The sequence below is a fragment of the Podarcis liolepis genome (genome assembly GCF_965112155.1).
Source record: "Podarcis liolepis genome assembly, chromosome: 5".
NCBI lineage: Eukaryota > Metazoa > Chordata > Lepidosauria > Squamata > Lacertidae > Podarcis > Podarcis liolepis.
Genome location: NC_139556.1, coordinates 52,886,720 through 52,911,528, shown reverse-complemented (window position 1 = coordinate 52,911,528; position 24,809 = coordinate 52,886,720). Strand labels below are relative to the sequence as shown.

General features: G+C 40.0%; 1 protein-coding gene across 3 annotated transcripts in view; it reads left to right on the top strand.

Annotated features, from left to right (window-relative positions):
- The window catches only part of ATRNL1 (attractin like 1), a 494,510-nt gene that overhangs the window by 76,665 nt on the left and 393,036 nt on the right, over positions 1-24,809 (top strand). For all 3 annotated transcript variants that reach the window (XM_083504739.1, XM_083504740.1, XM_083504741.1), the window contains 3 exons: positions 3,067-3,322; positions 14,731-14,914; positions 15,698-15,852. In XM_083504739.1, the coding sequence (XP_083360865.1) occupies positions 3,067-3,322; positions 14,731-14,914; positions 15,698-15,852 (595 nt within the window). The remainder of the gene's footprint in view (positions 1-3,066; positions 3,323-14,730; positions 14,915-15,697; positions 15,853-24,809) is intronic.

The following is a 24,809-nucleotide window of genomic DNA, read 5'->3' as shown; positions in this document are numbered from 1 at the left end:
TCACCTCTGGCACGGCATGAGAACTCCTTCCAAACCGTCCACCTGTAGAAGCCTCTGCAGCCAACAACCTTTCTTGCCTCTTCTGCCATTCTTCAATCAAACGCCCAGTAACGTAACTGACTGATAAATCATGCTCCTGCATGCCTTCTAGAGACAAAACTAAATTATCCCAGCTTTCCGGGAGAGAACTCAAAATAATAGCCACCTTCTCCTGCTGGTCTAACGCACAGTCTCTTTCCTGTAGCGCAGCAAACTTTAACTGTAAACTGTGTAGGTGTTCCTGCATTGTAACCCCAGGCTGTAACACTGCCTTGTACAATGCCTTGCGAATGAACAGCTTGGAAACCGCTGTCTCACGCACATGGAGTTCTTTAAGTGCTTGCCACACACCTCTAGCTGTCTTGATTCCCCTCACATACGGCAACTGGGAATCTTCCAGCCCCAAGACAATTGTGGCCCTTGCTCTTTGGTCTTTATCGAGGTCTTCATCATCAGGCTTCGCAGGAAACTTACTCACCACTTGCCAGAGACGATCCCTCTGCAGCACTGCCTGCATGCGTTCCGACCACAGCAAGTAATTGGAGTCATTCAGACGCTCAAAAGCCATCGGAACTGGTTGTGAGGCCATCTTGAGAGCGATGTCCCTGGAACCCGGAACCAGCTACTCACGACCACCGAGAGAGAAAACAGGAACCACAGCACCCAGCACTCACACGCTGCAGCTGTTGTCCTTGCGTCCACTGCGTCACCAGCTCACCACAGTCAGGAACCAGCCAGTGTCCATCTGCTGCACCAACAGGAACAACAACTTCTGGAACTACTGGAACCAACGCCGTTGATGCTGACACCACCACAACTCAGGCTGGCAGCACAATGCCCATAACCTCATGGAACTTTGAAGTGTCAGGCATAGCCCTACTGGCTTTAGCCCAAACGTAGCAGAGTTTTCCTGCACAGCGAGGAAGCTAGTTGCGGCGGTAATGACTAGTCAGCTAGACTCAGAATAACTATTTACAGGATTTATTAAAAGGAAAAATAAAACCAGCAGAGTTTCTGCATACAAATAAAAGCAAAATAAATCCTCTCTTTCTCTCTCTCAAAACCATACACAGCACTTCTAACTCCTAACACACCTCAACTCAAACTGAGCTAACAATCCCTTGATAACAGAGTTGAGTGCTGCTCGTTAACCAATCAGAGTGAGTAGTTTCTAGGTCAAGCAGACCTGGGCTTTCTGCCAAGAGTAAATTGACACCAGCTTGAGTTAATTGGTGAAGCTAGAATCTGCAAGTTTCCCACGAGAACCAATTAACAGAAACTGAACATTACGCAGTACAGTGGTACCTCGGGTTAAGTACTTAATTCGTTCCGGAGGTCCGTTCTTAACCTGAAACAGTTCTTAAACTGAAGCACCACTTTAGCTAATGGGGCCTCCAGCTGCTGCCGCGCCGCTAGAGCGTGATTTCTGTTCTCATCCTGAAACAAAGTTCTTAACCCGAGGTACCATTTCTGGGTTAGCGGAGTCTGTAACCTGAAGCGTCTGTAACCTGAAGCGTATATAACCCGAGGTACCATTGTATGTTGTTGTTTAGTCGTTTAGTCGTGTCCTACTCTTCGTGACCTCATGGGCCAGAGCACGCCAGGCACTTCTGTCTTCCACTGCCTCCCACAGTTTGGTCAAACTCATGCTAGTAGCGTCGAGAACACTGTCCAACCATCTCATCCTCTGTCGTTCCCTTCTAATTGTGTCCTCAATCTTTCCCAGCATCAGGGTCTTTTCCAGGGAGTCTTCTCTTCTCATGAGGTGGCCAAAGTATTTGGAGCCTTAGCCTTAAGCAGTATAGAATGGTCTAAATAAATAAACAGTATTGTCAAAGATGTAGGGCAAGTTGGGTTTTGATTAGGTGGCACTTGGGGTCCCTTCCAACTCTACAGTTCTATGAAGTTAAGTTAAAAGAGCAAGGTGTCCTCACATTCCTTTATATATTTTTTCAAACGTCTACTCAGAAATAGTTCCACTGAGTTCAGTGGAGTATACTCCCAGGTAAGCAGACATAGGATTGTAGCAGAGCTATATTCCTTTGTTTTGAAGACTGCTTTTTTACCTAAACTGTTATATCATACATGTTCATTATTACATTATTATACCATTAGATAGTAAATACTTTTAATTTGGAAGAAGTGAGTTCAATGTGACGTACTCCCAAGTAAGTGGCTATACGATTGCAACTTAAATGTGTGTTTGTTATATTGGAATGCAGTATAAACGAATTCTACATGTTTTTCTCTTATTGAGGAAATATGTAATCAAGTTCCCCTAGCAGCTGATGCAGGCAACAATCTGCTTCTCAGATTCACCTATTACTGCAAGCAAAATTCATTCCAACATTTGATTGCTATTAACTGGGAGATTACTTAACCAAAAGATTAATCTCAGCTTTGAAGCATTTTAATTTAGATATATTTCGAGGGAATTGTTTAGGAACCATATTTCATAAAGGACGGAAGCATATGGGAATAGGGAATAGAATGTGGCATGGGTATTGTGAACTGTTCCCAACAAACAACAAAATGTATGGGAAAAGACAATAGTTCAAAGGGCAAGAAGGTAACAGAGGAATGCCTATGTGGATAGAGATGAAGGCCTACCTCATGGTGGGGTTTGCAGCTGAAGCTTTATTCTGAGGCATCATGTTATTTTAGGGGGGCTGTTTTCTCACTGTGTATCTGTTGATGTACTGAGAGAGAATAGGGAGGGATAAGATGAGTGCAGTTTATTCTAAACTTGGAATAACAATAAAATAAATAATGAAACTAGAAACCAGTAGATACCCAGGGGTTCTGAAGGGTAAACACTGGACTATGTCCATTGCGTGTAAGAGCTGATTTACATGTATTATAAATTAAATTACTACATGTATTATAAATCAAGTGTAATTTAGAAGCCAGTGTCATTTCCATAGCATAACATTATCACAATTTTAGTGTTTTGCTGGTTTTTGCTTTGTACTTTTTGACATTTGTATTAATTTCATTTTGTTTTTTCTCCCCCCCCCCTTCAAACAGGATGACATTTACATGTATGGAGGCAAAATTGAAACAAATACTGGTAATGTCACTGATGAATTATGGATTTTCAACATACCCAGTCAGACGTGGAGTACCAGAATTCCAGCAGTACTTGTTCATGGCCAGCAATATGCGGTCGAGGGTCATTCTGCACACATAGTGGAGCTGGATAGCAGGGATGTTGTCATGGTCGTGATTTTTGGTTACTCTGTCATATATGGTTACACGAGCAGCGTGCAAGAGTACTATATCAGTAAGTTTTTTTCCTTTTCAGTGTGTTCATATTAATAGATCCAAGGCATTCTGATGCAAATAGGGGACAGCAGAGAGAGAGAGAGATTTTAAAATTACATGAATCCTTATTGAGATATGCGTGAGCTGACCCTTTATCAGAAGTATGTTTTATCTGATGTGCTGATAGAGATAAAAGTCTTTTAAAAAAAAAACTATGTGAAGAGGATGTACCGGTATTTTTTTATTTGAAGTGAGGAAGATTCTCATACAGAGGCTTTGTGGATCACCAAGAAATGGGGAAAGATAGTGAAAGCTGGAAAAACTTACATTTCTTGGGAAATGTCCAAAGAAGGAGCATTAGAAGGAAATAGCCCCGCTTGAACACTACCCTCCATTGTATCTGGCCAATGGGATCTAGTTTCTAATATTAGCTCACCTATCTTAAAAGTTCATTCCATTAAAGCAACCATTAATAACCCCAAATTTACAGCTTCTCTCTGAGTCATGTGCCCAGCACATCTGACATTTACTTCTCCTGAAGCAAAACCTGCTCTCAAACATTAAAAGACCTTAAAATTGGATTTTGGCAGCTGACTAAAGGGTCAGGTGCTGTTATTGAAGTTTCCAGATCCATTGCAGAAAACATCAGGTTTGATAAGAGGGTAAGACTTGGTTCCTGCCTCAAATTTCTTCTGAAAACAATTTAGTTCAGTATTTACCATGTTTGATTTTAATGCTCTTGCATATTAGATTTTGGGGTTATTATCTGTACTACTTTAAAGAAATAAAAATTTAACTGTAATTTTTAACTGCATTTTTACTAAAGTCCAGCAGGATGCACTCCTGCACCACCCTTTTTACTATTGAGTACCGTATAAAGAAAAATAATGTTCAACAGCTGAAAGTATCCTTTTGCACATTTTTTCTCCTACTTTGAATGTGTTAAAGGGCATTGTTTTGTAGTTGCAACATGAAAAAATAGCGATTAATTAATGATGTCACATTCACTAAACAGTAACTGGGATGTAAAGAAGTGTACTTTTTAACGTTCAGATATATTAATCTTTTTTGTTTGTTTTTTTTAAAAACACTATGCTCTTTAATGATCTTTAATTGCTGGTTGCATTCTTTATACTAGTGAGCCGTAAGTGGTTCATTAAACTAAGTCAGGACTGTAGTAATATTTAAATGTAACTATATAGTATTTCTAACATTCATAAACATTGTAGTATCTCAAGCATTTGACTGTGGGTAGGGAGAAGGAATTGGGCTCAGAAACAGGCAATCGCAAACTTTTTAGTCCATTAAGTATACAAGATTATTGTGAAGCATCAAATTTTCAATTGTAATTTGATTTATGTGATGTTTCAAAGTAATATTGGCTCAATTTAGCAATCAATTAATTTGCCCAATCCAACTTTAAAGCTGCCTAAACTAGGGTCCATCATGACATAGTGGCCCAGATCACACAATCAAATTCTGGCTTAATAAACCAGGATATTTACCATATTTTTCGCTCCATAAGACACACTTTTTCCCTCCTAAAAAGTAAGGGGAAATTTGTGTGTGTCTTATGGAGCGAATGCAGGCGGGAGGCTCTGCTCAGCGCTCAATTTAAAGAGCCGCATGGAGCATGTGTGCGGCTCTTGCTGACATTTCCCCGAGGAGGGAGAAGGGACTGACAGGCTGCTCTTCTCCCTCCTGGGGAAAAGCCAGCAAGAGCTGCACACACACTCTGCATGGTTCTTTAAAGGGAGCACTGAGCAGAGCCTGTGTGCAGCTCTTGCTGGCTTTTCCGGGAGGAGGGAGAAGGGACTGACGGGCTGCCCTTCTCCCTCCTTGGGGAAAAGCCAGCAAGAGCCGCACACATGCTCTGCACGGCTCTTTAAAGGGAGGGCTGAGCAGAGCCTGTATGCAATCCAGATGCGAATGCAGGTGGGAGGCTCTGCTGCTCTTGCTGGCTTTTCTGGGAGGAGGGAGAAGGGACTGACGGACTGCCCTCTGTCCCTTCTCCCTCCTCCCAGAAAAGCCAGCAAGAGCCGTGCGCTCTTTAAAGAGCCGCGCCTAGCATGTGTGCGGCTCTTGGGGGCTTTTCCGCAAGGTGGGAGAAGGGACTGATGGGCTGCCCTCTGTCCCTTCCCCCACCTCCTAGAAAAGCCAGCAAGAGCCGCTACCAGGCTCTGCTCAGCGCTCCCTTGTAAGGGTTCCCTTTTGTCCCTCATCCCGCTTTGCTAGGAAGCCAGCAGAAGAAGAGACGCTGCGCAGCTATCGCTCTTGCTCTGCTGGCTTCAGCGAGAGCTACGCAGCTTGCTCTGCTGGCTTCTCATCGAAGCGGGAGGAGGGACGGAAGGGTTTAAAGCAAGGAAAGTGAGAGCCGCTTACATGCTCTGCGCAGATTCCCCCCCCCTTCCTTTCCCCCTCTAAAAACTAGGTGCGTCGTATGGTCGGGTGCATCTTATGGAGTGAAAAATACAGTATTTTATTTAATTTAATGAATGTGTACCCTACCTTTTAAGGATAACTTATAAGGTGCTTGAAAAACAAATTTATAACAATATATAAAACAAAAAAATTAAAACCACAACCATAATATGGTAACTAAATAAAAACTGCCAACAATAAGTATTAAAACAACACAGCCCATCCCATAAAATAACAAAACAGAATAATGCAATAACAGCAGCTCGATAAACGTGATGGGAAGGCATCAGTAAATAGTACCACAGAGCCTAGGACTTGCAGATCAGAAGGTCGGTGGTTCGAATCCCCGCGATGGGGTGAGCTCCCGTTGCTCGGTCCCTGCTCCTGCCAACCTAGCAGTTCGAAAGTACGTCAAAGTGCAAGTAGATAAATAGGTACCGCTCCAGCGGGAAGGTAAACGGCATTTCCGTGCGCTGCTCTGGTTCACCAGAAGCGGCTTAGTCATGCTGGCCACATGACCCGGAAGCTGTACGCTGGCTCCTTCGGCCAATAAAGCGAGATGAGCACCGCAACCCCAGAGTCGGTCACGACTGGATCTAGTGGTCAGAGGTCCCTTTACCTTTACCTTTAAAAGCTTGCAGGAGGTTGTCAGATCCCAACTGCCAAAAAAGCCCTCTCTCCCTTGTGCCTGCCAGCTAGCTAATAGATTTCATCAGCAAGTAGTCCTCAGAAGCAGATATTACAGCGCATGTGCATGCAACCCCTTAGCTGCTGCTTTGCTTCTGTGAAGTGGTAAAATAAACTAGAAATGTGCAGTTAACTATAGCTTCCCATTTTATGTGACCTGGGTACCATAACTTCCAAACAATCCAGAGTTCAGAAATTGATTTCAAAATCCTGACTTGTGTGGAAGCTACAAACTGTAGTTTCTGGTACACATATAAGAGGAAGCCGTGGTAAGCCGTGGCTTCCTGGCCTGTTTTTCTGCTCACATAAAAGGTTAAAAATGAAGTGGCAGCAAATATTTTCTATAGGTATATGCAACTTTTGCATACCCTGGCTTATTCAGCTAGGATTTGATTGTGTGGATGCAGCCATTGCAGCAGTGAATTACAATCTTTAGTTATGCATTTTGTGAAGAAGGACTTTATTTTCTCTGTCCTGAATTTATTTTACCATTAATGTCATTGGGTGACTTTCTGCTACAAAGTTATAGGGGGGAGGGAGAATAAATTTCTGTCTACCTAAGCTAGGACAAGGGAGTCCAAAGAGACAGAGTAGATGGAAGGGTTCAGAAGTGATATAGATATAGAAATCACACGCACACTCATATTTATATTCATATTCTCAGAGTAGACCCATTGAAATTACTGAACATGACTAAGTTAGGTCTATTAATTTCAACAGTTCTACTCTGATTAAGTTAGTTGAATACCACTCCAATAGTATATGGATTTATACTAGCCTCCTAGCTCTGCTGCACTGGCTTTGTTTAAAATGGAGCTGGAACATAGCTGTAGAGTTTCTCATGCTGTTAACATCAAATATTGTTTTCATGAGCATAGAGCTAACATTAGCTTCTTTTAATCTCTACTGAAATTCTGCACCTGAAGAAAGACTTGACAACTAATACTGGAGCCATCAATTCCCTACGGTCTCTACAAGCCAGACAGGAGTTGAGCTCTTATACAAAGTCAGAAACAAAAATATACTTTGTATAGTTTACTATGTAGACACTGTAATACACATGATGAAGCAAAATGAGAAACATGTCATAATAACTTCTTACTGTGACACTGCATTGCTCATTAATAGTCAGCATTGTGGAAATTTATATTTCTGAGTACTAAGTACTTGGAGGAATTCCAGACTCCAATGTATGTAAGATATATGGTTAGCTAGATTACAGAGAGGGCTTCTGCTTCACTTAGAAACTAAAATGAAAATTTCACTGTTCATTGAATATTTTATTGCTGGGGAAGGTGTTTAGGACTTGTTTCCATTTTATGACTTCCTTTAAAATGTTAAAAATATATTAGTAGAGGATTAGTAAAACAGATTCTACTCCAGAGCAGATTTTAATAAACTTTAGTTCATGGCTTTAAGCTTTGTGTGGTGGCAAAATGCATTTTGTACTGTTAGCTATTGTTATGATTCAGGATTAATCTCAACTTTCTGTGTTTCTATATAATGATAATAGATTGTCTACATCAAATATTAATGAGAAATTTATAATGGAGGGCACATTTTGCTGTTACCAGCATTGTAGCCAGGAATTATTTTATTACAAATGCCACTGGGTATTTATTTAAGCATGGATTCATTTTATAAAGCTTTAGTTTGTAGGATCTGGTCTATGCTATGTAGTTCATTTTCTGAAGCTGATAATCCTCCTGTTTCATTTCACCTCCAAACCTTATTTCCACTAAAGCTGAATACATTTTGTAGTAAACTTTTGTGAATTCCCAGGCAGCATTTATCTACAGGGCTGCAGCTGTAGGATCATTTTTAAACTATAAAATTCCAGATGGTGACTCTTAACTCAATACAACCTGCTTTTTTTGGAACTCGGCAACACAGAAAACAGATCAGGAAAATCTGAATTCTGATAGATATAGTTACTGTAAAAGCACAGTTTGGTCCTGTTTAGAAAAATAAATCCTTGAAAGGAAATATGTTCATTTTTATCTCTGTTCCTACTTTATTTGTGTTACGTTCCTATGTCCAGGAAATTGAATCTGGGGCACAGCTGACAGGGACAATCCTGCCCCTTATCCCTTGGGTATTACTGGATGTACCTCTTTACTTCTTCTGTAGGAGTTAATGGTTGCTCAGTGGTAAAGCAAGTTCAGTCCCTGGCATCTTCAGGCAGACCTGGGAAAGCCTTTCAGCCTGAAATGCTTAAGAACTGCTACCAGTCAGTGTAGACTATAGTGAGCTAGGTGAACCATTGGTCTGACTCTGAATAAGGTGGTTTCCTGTATTCCTATGGCAAAGATAGAAGCAGCGCACACATGTGGTGAGGTCAAAACCTGTTCTTCCCCACAGATAGAAATCCTACAGAGGCAGAATGCAAAGGTTCACTGAACGTGTCTGCTGAGGTCCATAGGAAGTGGGTTAAAAAAAAAGTTCTGATACTTATAGCTTGATAAAAGTGCCATTGATGCCAGCACAAAGTGGCATCCAAAGGCAGCAAGAAAAAGTGGGTGCCACTCTCTGTACCTATGAGTACCATCACAAAGCAGTTAATGTGCCTAACAACCAGCTGCTGTGCATATTCGCAGACTCCTGGAGAACATGCACATAATTCTTCCATTAAGAGGGAATTGTGCACATTTCCTGGTCCATATACATACTATATCTTGTTCATCTTGAGAGAGTTCTTACATGAACTGTTACCTGAGACATTTTACACTTCTTAAACTATACCTCCATTTGTTGATAATTGCTGGACTTGATTCTGTATGTAGCTACTATCTACTCATACCTCACATATGTGAAAATGGATTCCAGTAGTGAGGATTGCACAATGGTTCTTCACAGCTTAAAAAACATACTGGTGATCCTTCATTTTGAAATTGCCTATCCAAAAAGAGGGTTTTATAATAGAATTTTCACCTTGACTTGTTCTTTCCACTATTGTGTAAAATACATTGGGGGGAGAGTGTTCGGAAGGAGAATGTTGCCAAAATGAACTTCAAAGTCTAATTATCATTACATTTCCCTTAGATATTTTCCCCTAGAGGATTTTGGCAAAATCTCAGTGGGAGGGCAGAAGCAGCATACATTACTCTCCTGCAAGAGGTGGGTGGTGGGGAGTATCAGCTTAGAGCCAAAAATGCTCTTAGGTTTTTTTGGATAGTTTTTTTTTTTAAAGATACTTCAATTGGCTCTGAATGCAGACGCCAGTCTGCTACAAATTCAAACAAGTCAGTCCAGTAGAGGCTTTATTCAGAAATTTTCCAAGATACAAAAGCACTGTCTTGCTTTAGCTAAAGCAAAGCAATAATATTATATTCTCCTTGAGACTCACATTGAGATTCTTAGAGAGTTTATGAGGTATTGCTAACCTAAAGCAAAATAAATTTCCCTGTGGACTAGCCCAGAAAAGCTTTATGGTTCAAGTTAGTAAAACCATCCACACAATTCCCCTCCTGAGATTTATAGATTCCCCACCAAAGCCATAATTCTCATAACAGAATGAAAGGGCAAAAGGAAGCTCCTTTGCTCTAGTATCAGACCCAGAGGTGATGATAACACCTCAAAAACATAAACACAATTCTAGACTTCCAAGTAGCAGAAACTCCTGCTGAAACGTTTATCAACCTCTTCTCAATTTTTAATTTCTGTTTCAAATATAATAGCTTTTTAGCTTTTACCTGGAGAGGGCAGATGCAACTTGGGAGGAAATTGAGATGCTTCCAATAGCTGTTTGTTAGTCTAAGTATATCAATAGAGAAGGGGATCCACACAATAAGGAAGAATAAGTGTTCATATAGACACCAATATCATTTCAATGAACTCTGAGACATTGTTTAAAGCACACATATAGTTGTATATGATACTCCTTTATGATGGGGATGGTGAATTGAAACCCACATTATCCCTAACCACTGACCATGCTGGATAGAGCAGATGAGTGGCATCTGAACGGTCACAAGTTCCCTATCCCTGTTTATTGGTCTACTTGGGTTGCCTTAGTCTCAGTTCTTTCCCGTTACGAAGGGCATTCCCAGATCAGGGGCTTCTCTGTGGTTGTGTTGCAACTTTGGGAACACTTCACTAGTGAGACCCATCAGGCCACATTGTTGCTAATATTTAGGTACAAAGTTGAAACCTTACTCTGATAATTCTCTTTTTAAATTATATTTTTAAATAAGGACTTGGGAAGGGGGAGAAACTGACAGGAAGGAAAAATAAACAGGTGACTGAATCCAGATTGATCAGTACTAATGCTTTCATTGGTGTTTGTCTACTGATCATGCCTGTTTAGTTTCTTCTGTTCTTATGGTGGCTTTTGGGAGTTCTTCTTGGCTATCCATAGGTTATATGTGCATATGACATTGGTATTACTTGGCTTTGACCTAAGCTGGTCTACTTTCTAAGCAGGCTAAACTTTCTATTAAGAGTTTTAATGTTGCTGAACTATACTTTTGAAACATTTGCTCCTTTTCTTGTCACACTAAACTAAGACTCAAATTGAGCCAAACAATGGTTATGAGTTAGTTTTAATAAATGTAAACATTTAACCACAGTTGAGACCAGTTTTAGTCTCATGGAAATGGCAGGGGAAATGCTGGATATGTAATGTCTGATGTTGTTTGACAGAGATGATTAGGAATGGGGCAGCACATGACCTTTTCTTTTGCACTTGACAAACCCAATTATCTTAACAATAATGCTTTAGTTACAGGTAGGTAGCCGTGTTGGTCTGCCATAGTCAAAATAAAAAAATTCCTTCCAGTAGCACCTTAAAGACCAACTAAGTTAGTTCTTGGTATGAGCTTTCGTGTGCATGCACACTTCTGAAGAAGTGTGTATCTGAAGAAGTGTGCATGCACACGAAAGCTCATACCAAGAACTAACTTAGTTGGTCTTTAAGGTGCTACTGGAAGGAATTTTTTTAATAATGCTTTAGTTAAGCAATTCCCGACAAAGTGCTGCAGCTTTGTATAACTTTTGGAAAACTGTCCAAACCTTTAAATGTGCAGTATAATTTCTTTTAAAATATTTTAAGAAATGAAGTACATATTGAAAGGCACCATATCATGGTATAAATAAAATTCAAGTGGGTATTCCCCCCCCCCCCAATAAGAAACATAAACCACTACATCATTAGATTTCTGCTCCAAAGAACATTATAGTCATGCAATACAGTGTTCTTAAATAAAGAATATGAGAGTTTGTAATGGAATAGATATATATATATTTGCCCACCTACTTTGACCATAAATTTAAATCTAAAAAATTTAAATTTAAAAAGAGTGAGTAACAAGGAAAAACTCTTACTTCTATCAGTGTCCAAATTACATCTCTCTTCAGGGTTAGTAAAGGGCCCCATACATTTGAAGATATATACATACATAGATAGTTTTCTTCTCTTAAGCATACATATTAAGTTTATTTCATTATTTCTTATCTTTATGTAGCCATTCATTCAGAAAGGGTGCAACATTGTATCTCCTACTCTAGCAAACAAAATCCTCGTTGCAGTCAGTAAATTCTAAACCAGGCATCTCCAACCTTTGGCCTTCCAGATGTTTTGGACTACAATTCCCATCATCCATGACCACTGGTCCTGTTAGCTAGGGATCATGGGAGTCGTAGGCCAAAACATCTGGAGGGCCGCAGGTTGGGGATGCCTGTTCTAAACCATTTCTTTAGGTCTAGAATCTACCTGCTTTCCTTTAAAACCAATCAATAGGATGTACGTAGAGAAATGTGGTGATATTGTTAGGATTCTTGCCCCGTGCTTGCAGTCATGGGATTGTTTTATCACATGACGGTGTATGTTTGGAAGTTGTTGAGACAGTCACTGCCTCTCACACTATCCACCTGTTTCTAGTAGACTGAGAATCCACAGACTTTGAAGCCTTGCAGGATAAAAGGTAAATAATCTATGAATGCTTTTTAAAAGTCATTCTGTAAAGTTGCCAAATCAGCTTTCACATTTTAATGAAAAAAGTATTTACATCTTTTGCTGAGTAAATTAATATTCAAGGTGCTACTTCACAGTATGAGAGACAACACAACAACACATTTCTAGGCTAGCTTTTAGCTATAATTCCACATAGCTCAACAATATTGATGGGAAAGGCAACGAACACAGAGACTTCTTAAGAAGTTTCTTTTGTAGCTATTTTCTCTATGTAGTTCATTTTACCCATAATCTTTTCTCCTGCTGCTATACCGAAGAAGAATTCACTAGCAAAAAGACACATAAACCTTATAAATTTAGCTATATTGCATGTTGCCAAAGTGAAAGAATGCAAAATGGAAAACAGTACAACGCTTCATATGCATATAGGCTTATTCATCTTGGTCATATGAAAATATTTGTCTCTACTCTAGAGATCCAAACTAGGCAAACTCCATTTGGCTTGATTCAGACTTAGCTTGATAATTATGAGCTTTTTTGGAATGTGTTCAGAAAACAAATGCTCTCTTTTCTGAGTGTTATCTTCCAACTTGCATTGTTGCTGTATGCGTACTCATGATACTAAGTGTTCCCACTGGTGTATTGATAAAAATTGAAGTGTAGGAGCTCATGATGACAGCTGCAATAGCCATCTCCCAAGGAAAATCCTTATCCATGTTGCAAGGAGAGTCCAAATATGCAGGCAGCTGTATTGATCTATTATTACACCCACCCACCATCACGCTCACTTTATTAGGATCTCATGACTGTAACTGGATTGATAGTTACCTTGGAATAAGTAGTGTTTACTTCTGACAACATCACTGCAGCTTATAAAACTCCCTGAGCTTCTATTAAAAGATTATCAGCCCGCTGATATGCACATTTTAGCTTTTGATTAGAAATGCAAACAATATGCAAAGATATGCTAAATGCTAGTGTGAAGAAGGAACCCTATCAAAGAAAAGGAAAGCATAACCAGCCTCTTTGCACCTGGAAGGTAGCACACCTCCCAGGACATTCTGTTACCTCTGCACACTTTTGCCTCTGCCCCTTCAGTAAGGAGTCACCTGCTGCCACACACTTCTCTTCCTCTTCTGGGGAGTGGCAGGAATTGTTCTGTACACTGTACCTTCAACAGCCACCTCAGTGTATTCTGAGGTCTGCAACTGCTGTCCTTGTTCCTCTTGCCCAGATTCGGTGTCCGAGGTGAGGGCATATAATCGATTTTGCAGCTGTCGCGACACAGTATTAGTTGGATTGTGAAGTGTTTTGAATTGCTCTTTTTATATTACTGTATAGGTTTTGTATGTTATTGCTAGATGACTTCGAGCTTTCTTTTGGAGGAAAATGTGGGGATGCAAATATTAACACTGAAATGGAACCATTGTTTTCTTTAAATGCAACTCTTGTTCCAGTAAAGCTGGGAAGGCCAAGGAAATAATAGGGCCACCAAAAACACTGCTTCTGGAAATCAGTACAAAATTGTGAATATACTTACATTTGCTTTAAAATAGTGCAGAGAATGACCAGTTATTTACTTTTATATAACAGGACAATTTGGTCAGTGTTTAAGTTCATATAATATATCATATAGAAAAAGAATCTAAGATACATTGGTACCTCAGGTTAAGAACTTAATTCGTTCCGAAAGTCTGTTCTTAACCTGAAACTGTTCTTAACCTGAAGCACCGCATTAGCTAATGGGGCCTCCTGCTGCCACTGCACCGCCAGAGCACGATTTCTGTTCTCATCCTGAAGCAATGTTCTTAACCTGAGATACTATTTCTGGGTTAGTGGAGTCTGTAACCTGAAGCGTATGTAACCCAAGGTACCACTGTATATCACTGTAAGTACTCACCTGTACAAAGCACATATAAGCCTATGCATGTTTACAAAGAAACAAGTCCTACTGTGTTCAGTAGGACAATTCATTTCTACAATTTTGTGATTCCTCTTCTGTTATTGCAGCCTAATGGAGAATCCTCTGCATTCTAGCTATTTATTCTAAACAGTACTAATGCCAAGGACCTAATAAGTTTTGTCCATCTTTCATATGTAGAGAACACTCTTCTTACACATAGTACCTGGTGAAGACAGTACCTGGTAAAGGTAGATGTTGAGGAGGGCACATGCTGCTTTAATTGCTAAATATATTTGACAGTTAATATGAATTAATGTATTAAATGCATTAAGATGTTTTTATATATATCTGAAGTACCTGGATAAAGTAATTTAGACAGGGTTTGGCATCAAGTTTCATAATTATTTTAAATTAATTACTTGATGAAAGAACTCTATGGTGTGAGAGTAACATTGTATTTGATTTCTTTCCCTTTTTCTTTTGCTATATTATTTTTCTTTCCAAGGGTCAAATTCTTGGCTTGTTCCTGAAACAAAAGGTGCAATTGTACAAGGTGGATATGGCCATACCAGTGTCTATGATGAGACAACAAAGTCAGTTTATGTTCATGGTGGATACAAAGCTTTGCCTGGTAATAAATATGGATTGGTTGACGATCTTTACAGATACGAAGTAAACAGCAGGACGTGGTATGATTCTTTTTTTCAAGTTGAAAATGAATGTAACATTGTTTGATTTTTAATGTTATGAAATAGCAAAGGATACCGTATTTTTCGCTCTATAACACGCACCCGACCATAACACGCACATAGTTTTTAGAGGAGGAAAATCCGTAGGCATGCCACCCGCAGGCATTTCCTCCATAACACGCACAGACATTTCCCCTTACTTTCTAGGAGGAAAAAAGTGAGTGTTATGATGCAAAAAATACAGTAATTCCTGTTATAACCAAATTGAGAAAGGGACACCATGCCCCTCAGGGCTCTTACGTGGCTTTTGGGCAAGGTGTTGATTCCTCTGCTCATATGTTGCTCACCCAGTGCTTTTTCTTCTTCCAGGGTTACTCAAGGGTACGCAGTACTACTACCTCTTTATTGTTATTGTTTAAAATTGTGGCACTTATTGTAAGAATTTCCCTTACTGGCACCTGTTTTTCTAGAAAAAAAGCCCTGTGCTCACCCCCTAGGAACTGAGAGCTTCTCGGTCTTCCAATGTAGAAAACACCTTTTTCAGAGCACCAGAGGTTAATCCTCTGTTCACTTCTATCTCCAGAGTGAATTCGCTAGCCAAGATTTATGCCTGGCTATCATTAATCACCACATAATTATCTCTGTTGGCAGCCTGCAAACAAAAGAGGTTCAGTCTGCCATGTTCCTCCTCTGGAAATGGACTAAATGAAACCATTGTAATTTTTTTCTTAAATCCATATATACGTCCTCACATATATGTTCTCTCCTCCACCTGTGCAATAGGACAATTCTGAAAGAGAGTGGTTTTGCAAGATATCTCCATTCAGCTGTCTTGATCAGTGGAGCTATGTTAATTTTTGGTGGAAACACCCATAATGATACTTCATTAAGTAATGGAGCAAAGTGCTTTTCTGCTGATTTCCTCGCCTATGACATAGGTAAGTATTATATGTAAGAGTCAGTGTTTGAAATGTAAGAATCCTAGGCTTAATGTGTAAAGCATTGTTAATATGATTTTACATTATCTCGTTTTAAAAATGTGTTTTGCTATGTTAAAATTAGTTTTAATACATTTTTTCTACAATAGGACAGGCCACATTTTTATCACAACAGCATTGAGAGAGATACAAATATGGAATGTTTGTGGAAGCAAAACCAATTTGTTGTTGCTTCAGGCTTATAACAACAGGAATTCAGGTCTCTCCTTTATTCAGTTACATAAATAGGATGCAACTGTTTACAACTGTTTAGTAGTGTCTCCTATTTGAACTATTGCTATTGTGCTGTTAAAGTGGAAATAACATCATCCACAAAAACCTGTGGATAACACCAAAAATTCAGTACATAATAAAGTCCACACCTTCTCCAAATTCTGTTATTTCCACTTTGGGTTTCAGCCCTGGCAGGTCTTTTCCCTAAATATATCCCTTCTTTACCACTTCCCAGTTCCATAAATAAAAGTCTTTCTGTCAGCATTGACCAGTGGGTGTGTCTTTCTTGCATGCTGCATCATTCTAATGTGTCTGAAGTTGATTAGGCAAAGCGTTTTCTGTGTAATTGGTTCTCCCAGAAATAGTTCCTGAAGTCTGAATGAAATACTCTTAACTACTGTTATACCCAGATGTAACTGACTGCATGTTAGAATGCATGTCCCAGGTATGGTCTGATTTATAACTCATATCACCTTGCTAAAGCTAAGCAGGTCTATCTAGGTCTGGTGACTGCCTAGAAATCACATGAATACCACTTGGGGTTCTATGACAGAAGACATGTGGAATATAAATGTATGAAAATAAATAAATAAAAATTTAATATCATAATGATGTTGAAAATATACAGATTAATTATATGAAAGCTTTAGAGCTTTCTCAGTAATATAGTAATTCTCACTAATATAGTGCTTTACATGCTATGTAGTTTTTTCTTGGACACAAAGAAAGATGTCATAATACGTGGTAATCTTAAAGACAAATAGCTAAAAGTAGATTTTTGAGGCTCCCCCCCCCCATTGAGGTGGATAGCAGGAATATGGGAATGTAACCACATGAATGAGATTAGTAACAAATGGGAGGAAAGGGAGGTTTCTGAAACTATATAGACTATAGAAAATACCAGCTGAGAAGTTGAAAGGAGTAGGAACAATATAGCAAATGTGTGCTCCAATCTAGAGAGATCCATCTATATAAGCAAGCTTCTGTGTTTCTGCAACAGCTGGATCAGGGGCAACAGGTGCAAATTGGATATGCACCTCAAAATTCATGCTGGAATGAGCATCTGAGTGTGAATGCCATCTTATCAGATATGCATTGCTTTCAGTGAGATATACATTGCTATCAATATTCTGGGAAAAATTATTGTGCCTAAACACATCTTTAAGTGCTGCTAGACCTATATCAGATCACTAGTCTCCACAAGCAGTTCTGGTTGTCTTCAGAATGCATGTTGTAGAGTGGAAAGGGAGGATAGAGTCAAAGGGTCAAAGAAGTGGATAGAGAGAAATTTCCCCCCTAATAATACTGGAAGTTGGGGTCCTCCAATAACGTGAATGCTGGAAGATTCACGGTAGACTAAATAATGTAATTCATCACACAGAGCACATAGTTAAAGTGTAGAATTTACTCCCACAAGATGTAGTGATGGCTACCAACTTGGATGGCTTTAAATTTATGATGCTAGTAGCCACAATGTTTATATGCTACCTCCACTGTTGGGAGAGCACTGTTAGCCTCAGGTTCTGCTTGCAAGCTTCCCATAGGCATCTGGACTAGATGGACCTATGGCCTAATCCTGCAGTGATCTTTGTACGTTCTTACAAAGAGCACTGCAGGATCTGGAAAATCTCCACGTTTGGCATTCTCACAATCCTATTGAATTTTCTTAGCAGAAGTTATTGTTTATATTGGGGAGTAGGAAAATGTGCCTACTGTTAGTGACCCAGTCTTTTCTAATAGTTTTTTGATATTTGAAATCAGCATATACCCAAATGTTTTTGAAAACACATAAAGTGGGTCCTGATATGAAGTTTCAGATTATATTATTAAACTTATTAGTACTTTTTAGCCACAGGCAACTCACAGTGACTTACAAAAATATATATAATAGGTTTATTACATTTTTCACAGCCTCGTGGATTGTTAGCAGGACTTTATTAGACTGAGCTGAAGAAATATGACAGGAAGAAAGCCTTTCCTTAAATTGCTGTTTGTTTAAAAGTTTCCTGCTATGTACTTCAGTGTTGGTTTGTAGACTTGGTTTTCCCCCCTTTCTTTTTCATCCTTTTATTTATTTATTTAAGATTTTGTTGATTTACAAAAGTGTGTGCAATGTTTTTCTTTCATATTCCCCCCCCCCCGGTATATTTTTACAAATCAGTTTCATTTGTTGAGACATTAGGAAGAAAAGGGGGAAAGAAGTGGAGGGGGGGAAAGATGGGTGTTTCTATTTTACTTACTATATGTAGAGTTTGGTGTCAGCGTTGCTTGTGCAGGTTCTTTGCTGTTCACTTGTGTTCCTTTGGTGGTGAGAGAGGTTGGGGTTGGCCTAGGGCTTGGTTTCTGAAGTGAAAAGAACACCAATGTAGACCAGTTCCCCTGAGCCAATTTTGCTTAAGCACACATCTTTACTCTGACATCCTATTTTGTTTCTTTCAACTGCATTCATTATCGATATTTCAAATATGTTTGAATTTGATTACAACTTTAATACAGAGAGTTCTGTATTAATTTATTATGGGAAGAAGTATTGAATTGTTTAAAGGCTGTGTTTTTTATTTGTAGCACTGAATTAAAATGTGTAGGCCCCATGAGTCACTTCAATTGATTACCTCTAATGGTTATATTTTCTTGTCACATAATATAGAAATGGAAATCAACTATGTGTGTACTGGGACAGTCATGAATGTAATGCTAGACACTTTGCATAATTTATCTTTATTTTTTTTACATAAAAATTAACAATCTGCTTTATTTCGAAGACTGTAATGTTACATTATTTCTGCTCCTAGATAATTAAAGCACTTAACATATATTATATATAATTTTTACCAGTCTCATTTTCCATGCATTATTAATCTGATAGAATACAAATGGAACAGATATAATTTCTTTCTTATTTTAAAATTCATGTAAAGATTAATTAGATGCAAGTTTAATCTTCCACGCCATTCCCTTGGCCAGATTAAAAACATACTCCTATGTTTGTGAGTGAAAATTCTCACTTCTAAAAATAGCAATATGTGTACATCAGAGATAAGCAGTTTCACCCAAGTCCATTATGTGTTTGATTAAAAACAACCGTATTAATTCAGATGATACCCAAATTGCATTTTTAAAGCTGTTAATTGCCCTGTAGTCCCCTTTCCTTTGTCCAGGGCATCACAGGTTGGTGTAGATTTTAAACATAGGAAGTTGCCTTTATAGTAAGCCTGGCCATTGGTCCACTTAGCTTAGCATTGTCTACACTGACTGGCAGCAGCTCTCTGGGAAAGAAGCCTTTCCCAGGCCTGCTTGGAGAAGCCAGAGGTTGTACCTGGGACAGTCAACTGAGTCTTATGGGGGAGTGGGAGGTCACTCTAGAATCCTAAATGGAGTCTAGATCAACCTAGTGTAGAATTCAGCACCAGTACATGAATATAAGACTCAACAGTGGTTGGAAACTATTGATCACATACTTCTCTGCTTAAATGTTAGTTTCTACTTCAAATTCATGACAATTGTAATTTAAATACACTAATTTAATGTAGCTACTGCTTTATTCTTCAGAGATACTCACTGTTACAGAGGGGCTGCTTGGCACCATCCTGCCCCTGCCTGGTCTGGATGTTTCTTGACCACATCAATGTAATTGTTTGCCTGTTTGCCTGCTTGCTTTGTGTGCTTGCAGGTTAGAGTGAGGTTTTTGCTGATTGCTGAGGATTGTTATCTGATTACTAAGAGCAGCTAATGTGTGTGTGGGCCAAAACCATACTGAACGATAAAGCAGACCTAGCTGTGTACAGTGAGGTCAATGCCAAAGAGATTTTCTTCTTTGGATCCTCACTTCAGGGATTCACAGGAGCATCCCCACAGGCATTCAAGACCAGGTATTGTAGGACAAGCAGGGCTGTTGTCCCTGACCCAGCGTGAGAGGCTACATAGCCAGAGGCAGCAGGTGTCTGATTCTGGTGCAGTTTCCTTGAGCAGGAGGCAGGCAGACAAGTTTAGTTAATCTAATTACAGTCTTCTGCTTGGTACTGTAGGATGTGCTTGTTATTATTAGTCCTTAGCTTATCATCTTTGGCCCTAACACCTGTCCTGTACAAAGTGTTATTGGATGATGGTGCTAAGATGTGTCTGGGTCTCTATGCGTCAGAGAGTTACAGTGATACCTCAGTTTCAGTGGTTGTGGGCAGGGAGAGATATAGTTTGAGTGGAGGGCTGATTACCATTTTGGGTGGAGGCCTAGATGTTTTGTCTTTGTTCCCCTTCTCAGCCCCTACACTCATTCAGCAGTTTATGGTATCCTTCCATTGAGTCAGGTGGTGCTATTACTTAATGCCAGGTTGGCCCAGATCAAGACCATGCTCATCCATGATTTGATTGTGGATGAAAGGGCTGACTTGGACTTGGATGGATGAGCTGGGCAGCCCTGATCTAACTCAGCTGTGCCACCTGGGTACTTGGTATAGTGTGAGATCAGACTGAAAGGTTGAGGAGGTAGCTTCCCTGATTGAGCTGGTTGAAACAGTTTTCAGTGTGGTGTTGGATGACCCAAGGGTGATAATACACACACAGACTTCTATTGGGCTAGCTTGAGACTTAATGGCTTCAGTGGCAACCATGAGGCTTCCTCAAAGAGTCTTTTCTCCAACATATCAAGCAGGGAATGCCCTTGATGTAGTCTTTCCCCCAAATAATAAGAAAGATGGACTGAAGGTAGAGAGCATGCATTGCTCTCCTTTGTTATGACTGGACCATTGTTTGGTGAACTTTGCGTTGCGAAAGTTGAATGTTTCCTTGGGAGCAAGCTGCATGAAGACTAGACAAATGGTGCAAGTCTCACTACAAAATCTATCAATCATAGGTCAGTGCTCATAATCCTGCCTACCTGGCAGTGTGGGCAACAAAGAGGGCTTACGCCACAGCCTGCATCCTTGCAATGACAGGGAAAGGACCCGTGGAACCTTTGAAGACATGCTGTGACTGACTGGCTTCACATTTTGATGACAAAGTTGCTCAACATCAGAGTGACCTTGACTCAGCCTGGGGCCCACACACCGAAGGAACTGTCCCTTTCCATGTGTTCACAGTGTATGACTTAAGGAAATCTGTGACACAGAACATGGCCTTTACCACATTTGGTTGCATTTGTGAAATGACCTGCCCAATGAGGTTCAGAGCTATTCTGCTTCTATGACTTTCTCCTCTAGGAAGCCTTTGGCTGGTGAGTAAACAGTGTTGCTTCTATGGATGATTTTTTTTTTTTTTTTTTTGCAATGCTTATTTTCTGAAAGTTGCTTTGACATTTGGAGAGATATGGTAAGAATGTTTTAAAATAAACCCAAGCTGCCAACATGTTGCTTTATGACTCTAAATACTAGAAACTTACCGTACATACTCGAGTATAAACAAACTTTTTCAGCACATTTTTTATGCTGAAAAAGCCCCCCATGGCTTATACTTGAGTGAGGTGGGTGGAAGCGGCGGAGGGACGAGTGGCCCAAAAGGGAGCCCTTTCTTGCCACTGGTCCCACCACTGCCGCCTGCCTCTCCCAACCAGGCTCCTATGCCTGCTCTTGTGAGCGGCTGAGGCAGAGGGACGAGTGGCCCAAAAGGGAGCCCTTTCTTGCTGCTGGTCCCGCCACCGCTGCCCGCCTCTCGCAAGGGCAGGCATCTACCAGGATATAGTCTACCTGGCAACCCTTATGTATGCCACCCAGAGTTCCATCATGAGAGTGTAATAGAGAAATATTTTGGAGGGGGTCCAGGTTTCTGAGAAAAGCGTTTAGAATTTCATATTTTGCTTTATTAAGTACTGTATAAACTCGAGTGTAAGCCGACCCGAATATAAGCCAAGGCACCTAATTTTAGCACAAAAAGCTGAGAAAGCTTATTGATGCGAGTTTAAGCCGGTTCACCACACCACAAACCTGATGGTGGCAGAGGAAGAACAAGCAGCCCGAAAGGGCTGCTTTTGGGCTGCTTGTTCACAGTGCCACCACCACCAACAGTGGCAAAGGCAAAGGAGGAGGCAGGAGCAGCCCAAAAGGGCTCCTTTTGGGCCGCTCATCCCTCTGCCGCAGCTCCTGTGCCTGCCCTTGCGAGCGGCAGAGGCTGTGGCAGAGGGACGAGTGGCCCAAAAGGGAGCCCTTTCTTGCCGCTGGTCCCGCCACTGCCGCCCGCTTCTCTGAACCGTGGCTCTTATGCCTGCTCTTGCGAGCGGCAGAGGCTGCAGCCCAGGGACGAGCAGCCCAAAAGGAGCCCTTTCGGGCTGCTCCTGCCTCCTCCGCCGCCTTTGCCACTGTTGGTGGCGGCGGTGGAGGAACGAGCAGCCCAAAAGCAGCCCTTTCGGGCTGCTTGTTCTTCCTCCGCCACTGCCACTGCCGCCGCCACCACCAGGTTTGTGGTGTGGTGAACCGGCTTATACTCGAGTCAATAAGTTTTCCCAGTTTTTTGTGCTAAAATTAGATGCCTCGGCTTATCTTCAGGTCGGCTTATACTCGCGTATATACGGTACTTAATAAAGCAAAATATGAAATTCTAAACGCTTTTCTCAGAAACCTGGACCCGCTCCAAAATATTTATCTATTACACTCTCATGATGGAACTCAGGGTGGCATACATAAGGGTTTCCAGGTAGACTATATCCTGGTAGATGCCAAAGAATTTGATGCTAGCTCATAAGAGCATGATAAAGTGGCAAGGTGTTGGGGTATTTGTGTATGTATAAACCATGGGTTTATAAACTTACATTAGGTTTACTGAAATGAATCTAATATAGTTTTTCCTATATGGAAGGAAGTTTCTGTACTGAAACTGGTGTTTTGTGAATTACTTTATTTTTGTTTGTATTTAACTGTTTCCTTTCTTGGTATTAAAATAGATTTTTCACAGCTGAAATACTGTTGAGGTGCTCCATATCTTTTAAAAGCAACAATTAATATCAATATTGCCACAAACCCTTACTCATAGTACCATGTTGATAAGAAAAAATGAAGTGGGGGGACGACCTACCTTTGTACAGAAAGATTGAAATTGAGTGAATTGTTGACCTGTTTTCTCCCAAAATGTAAAGTGGCAGTTGCAATTAATTACATTTTATGTATTTGTGAGTACTTAGAAGTCATAAATTTAGCTCTGGTGCAATCTGCAGCAGCAAATTGACTTCAGTGCTCCAGCATTTGAAAAGCAACATCATACCCATATAGGACACTAATTGCTTCATTTAGTTGAGAAAACCAAGCTTCTTTGTTTTTTAAGGGTGTTTGGGGGAGAATCTTTTGTTATATGTAGGCTGTAGTGTAGACTGTTATACCTGTAGTTAAAATTTATTGTATGCTATTTCAAACAGGCCTGGCTTTGTGTTTTGCTGAGAAAGGGCCCTTTTTATGACACGAATAAAGACAGGGATTTATTTGACATGAAGTAAACTGGAAAAGAAGTTTCCTTTACTTGTGCCAAACTTCAGCAATATTTTATTTGTTGTCTTGCCATCCAGAGTCCTGAAGCACTAAGCCAAACAAACAGATATTTTAAGTCCACAGTGACTGATGTTACCTGGTAGTCCCCGGCACAGACAAACTGGAAGTAATTTTTTATTTTCAGTGAAACTCAATTATCTGAATGTAATGTGTGCACCTCCTATAATTCCATTCTAGTGCAATGCTTTATAAAATACCATTTATAATTAGTTGAATTTCTGAGGTCACTTTGATCAGAGAAGGTGTACACATACTAATAAATTTACCTTGGAAATATATGTATTTGGAATATATGTCTAAAGCAAACAGACTTGTATACATTTTATACTGTCTAAACGTTCACATGGTTTGCCTTAGGCAAGGACTGGTTGAAACCGGTTGCACAGAAGACAAATAATATTGTAGCCTGTGTTAAGTGTATATCTGCTTTGAAATGAATGCACTTGATGTGAATGAATATGTGCTTCATAGAAAAGCTATACTCGGGATTTTTAAAGCTAAGCAAAACTATTTTTCTAGCATAGAGCTCTGTTCAATGTTCAGCAGTTATTGAGAAGGCTAGGGAAGATAAGAAGAAAGGCTATTTATATCATGTTTCTTTTTCTTTCTATACTCTATTGAAAAGACCTGCCAGTTTGACAAATAACACGAGCAAGCAAGGAATTATTATATCTGGAGGCTGCAAGGTCTCCTTATCTTAAACTTGGCTTTTAATAATTATATTTGTGTGGTTTTTTTGGTCAATGCTAAATCCCACCTTTTTACCCCCTAAGAAAAAGAATGCAAAGAAAGCCCTTGAGCTGGCCCGCCGCCTGATCAAATGAAAATGTATTGTGTGTGTGGCTTTTATTTGCAGGCTTCCCCCCCTCCCCGGTCACTATACACATAGATCTTCTTATGTGCTCCAGTAAGCTGTCTGAAACATCCACTGAAATATAGGAACTGGAAGACACTTGAATTTATAGCATAATTGAAGGATCTTGCTGGGAAGCTGTTGTGATAAAATATGTCTGCCTTGTATAGTTCTCATGAAAAAAATGTTCCTGAAATAGAATTCATAATTGTTCATCACTTTTATTTTCCTATAAATAATATAACTATCTAAGGCTCATGCAATCTAAATAGTATAAGTGCATCTAGGGGTTTCATGCATTGGAATATGGGAAATACACAACCCGTTCTTAATACCACCCAAGCCTTGTCCTGCACCCATTCATT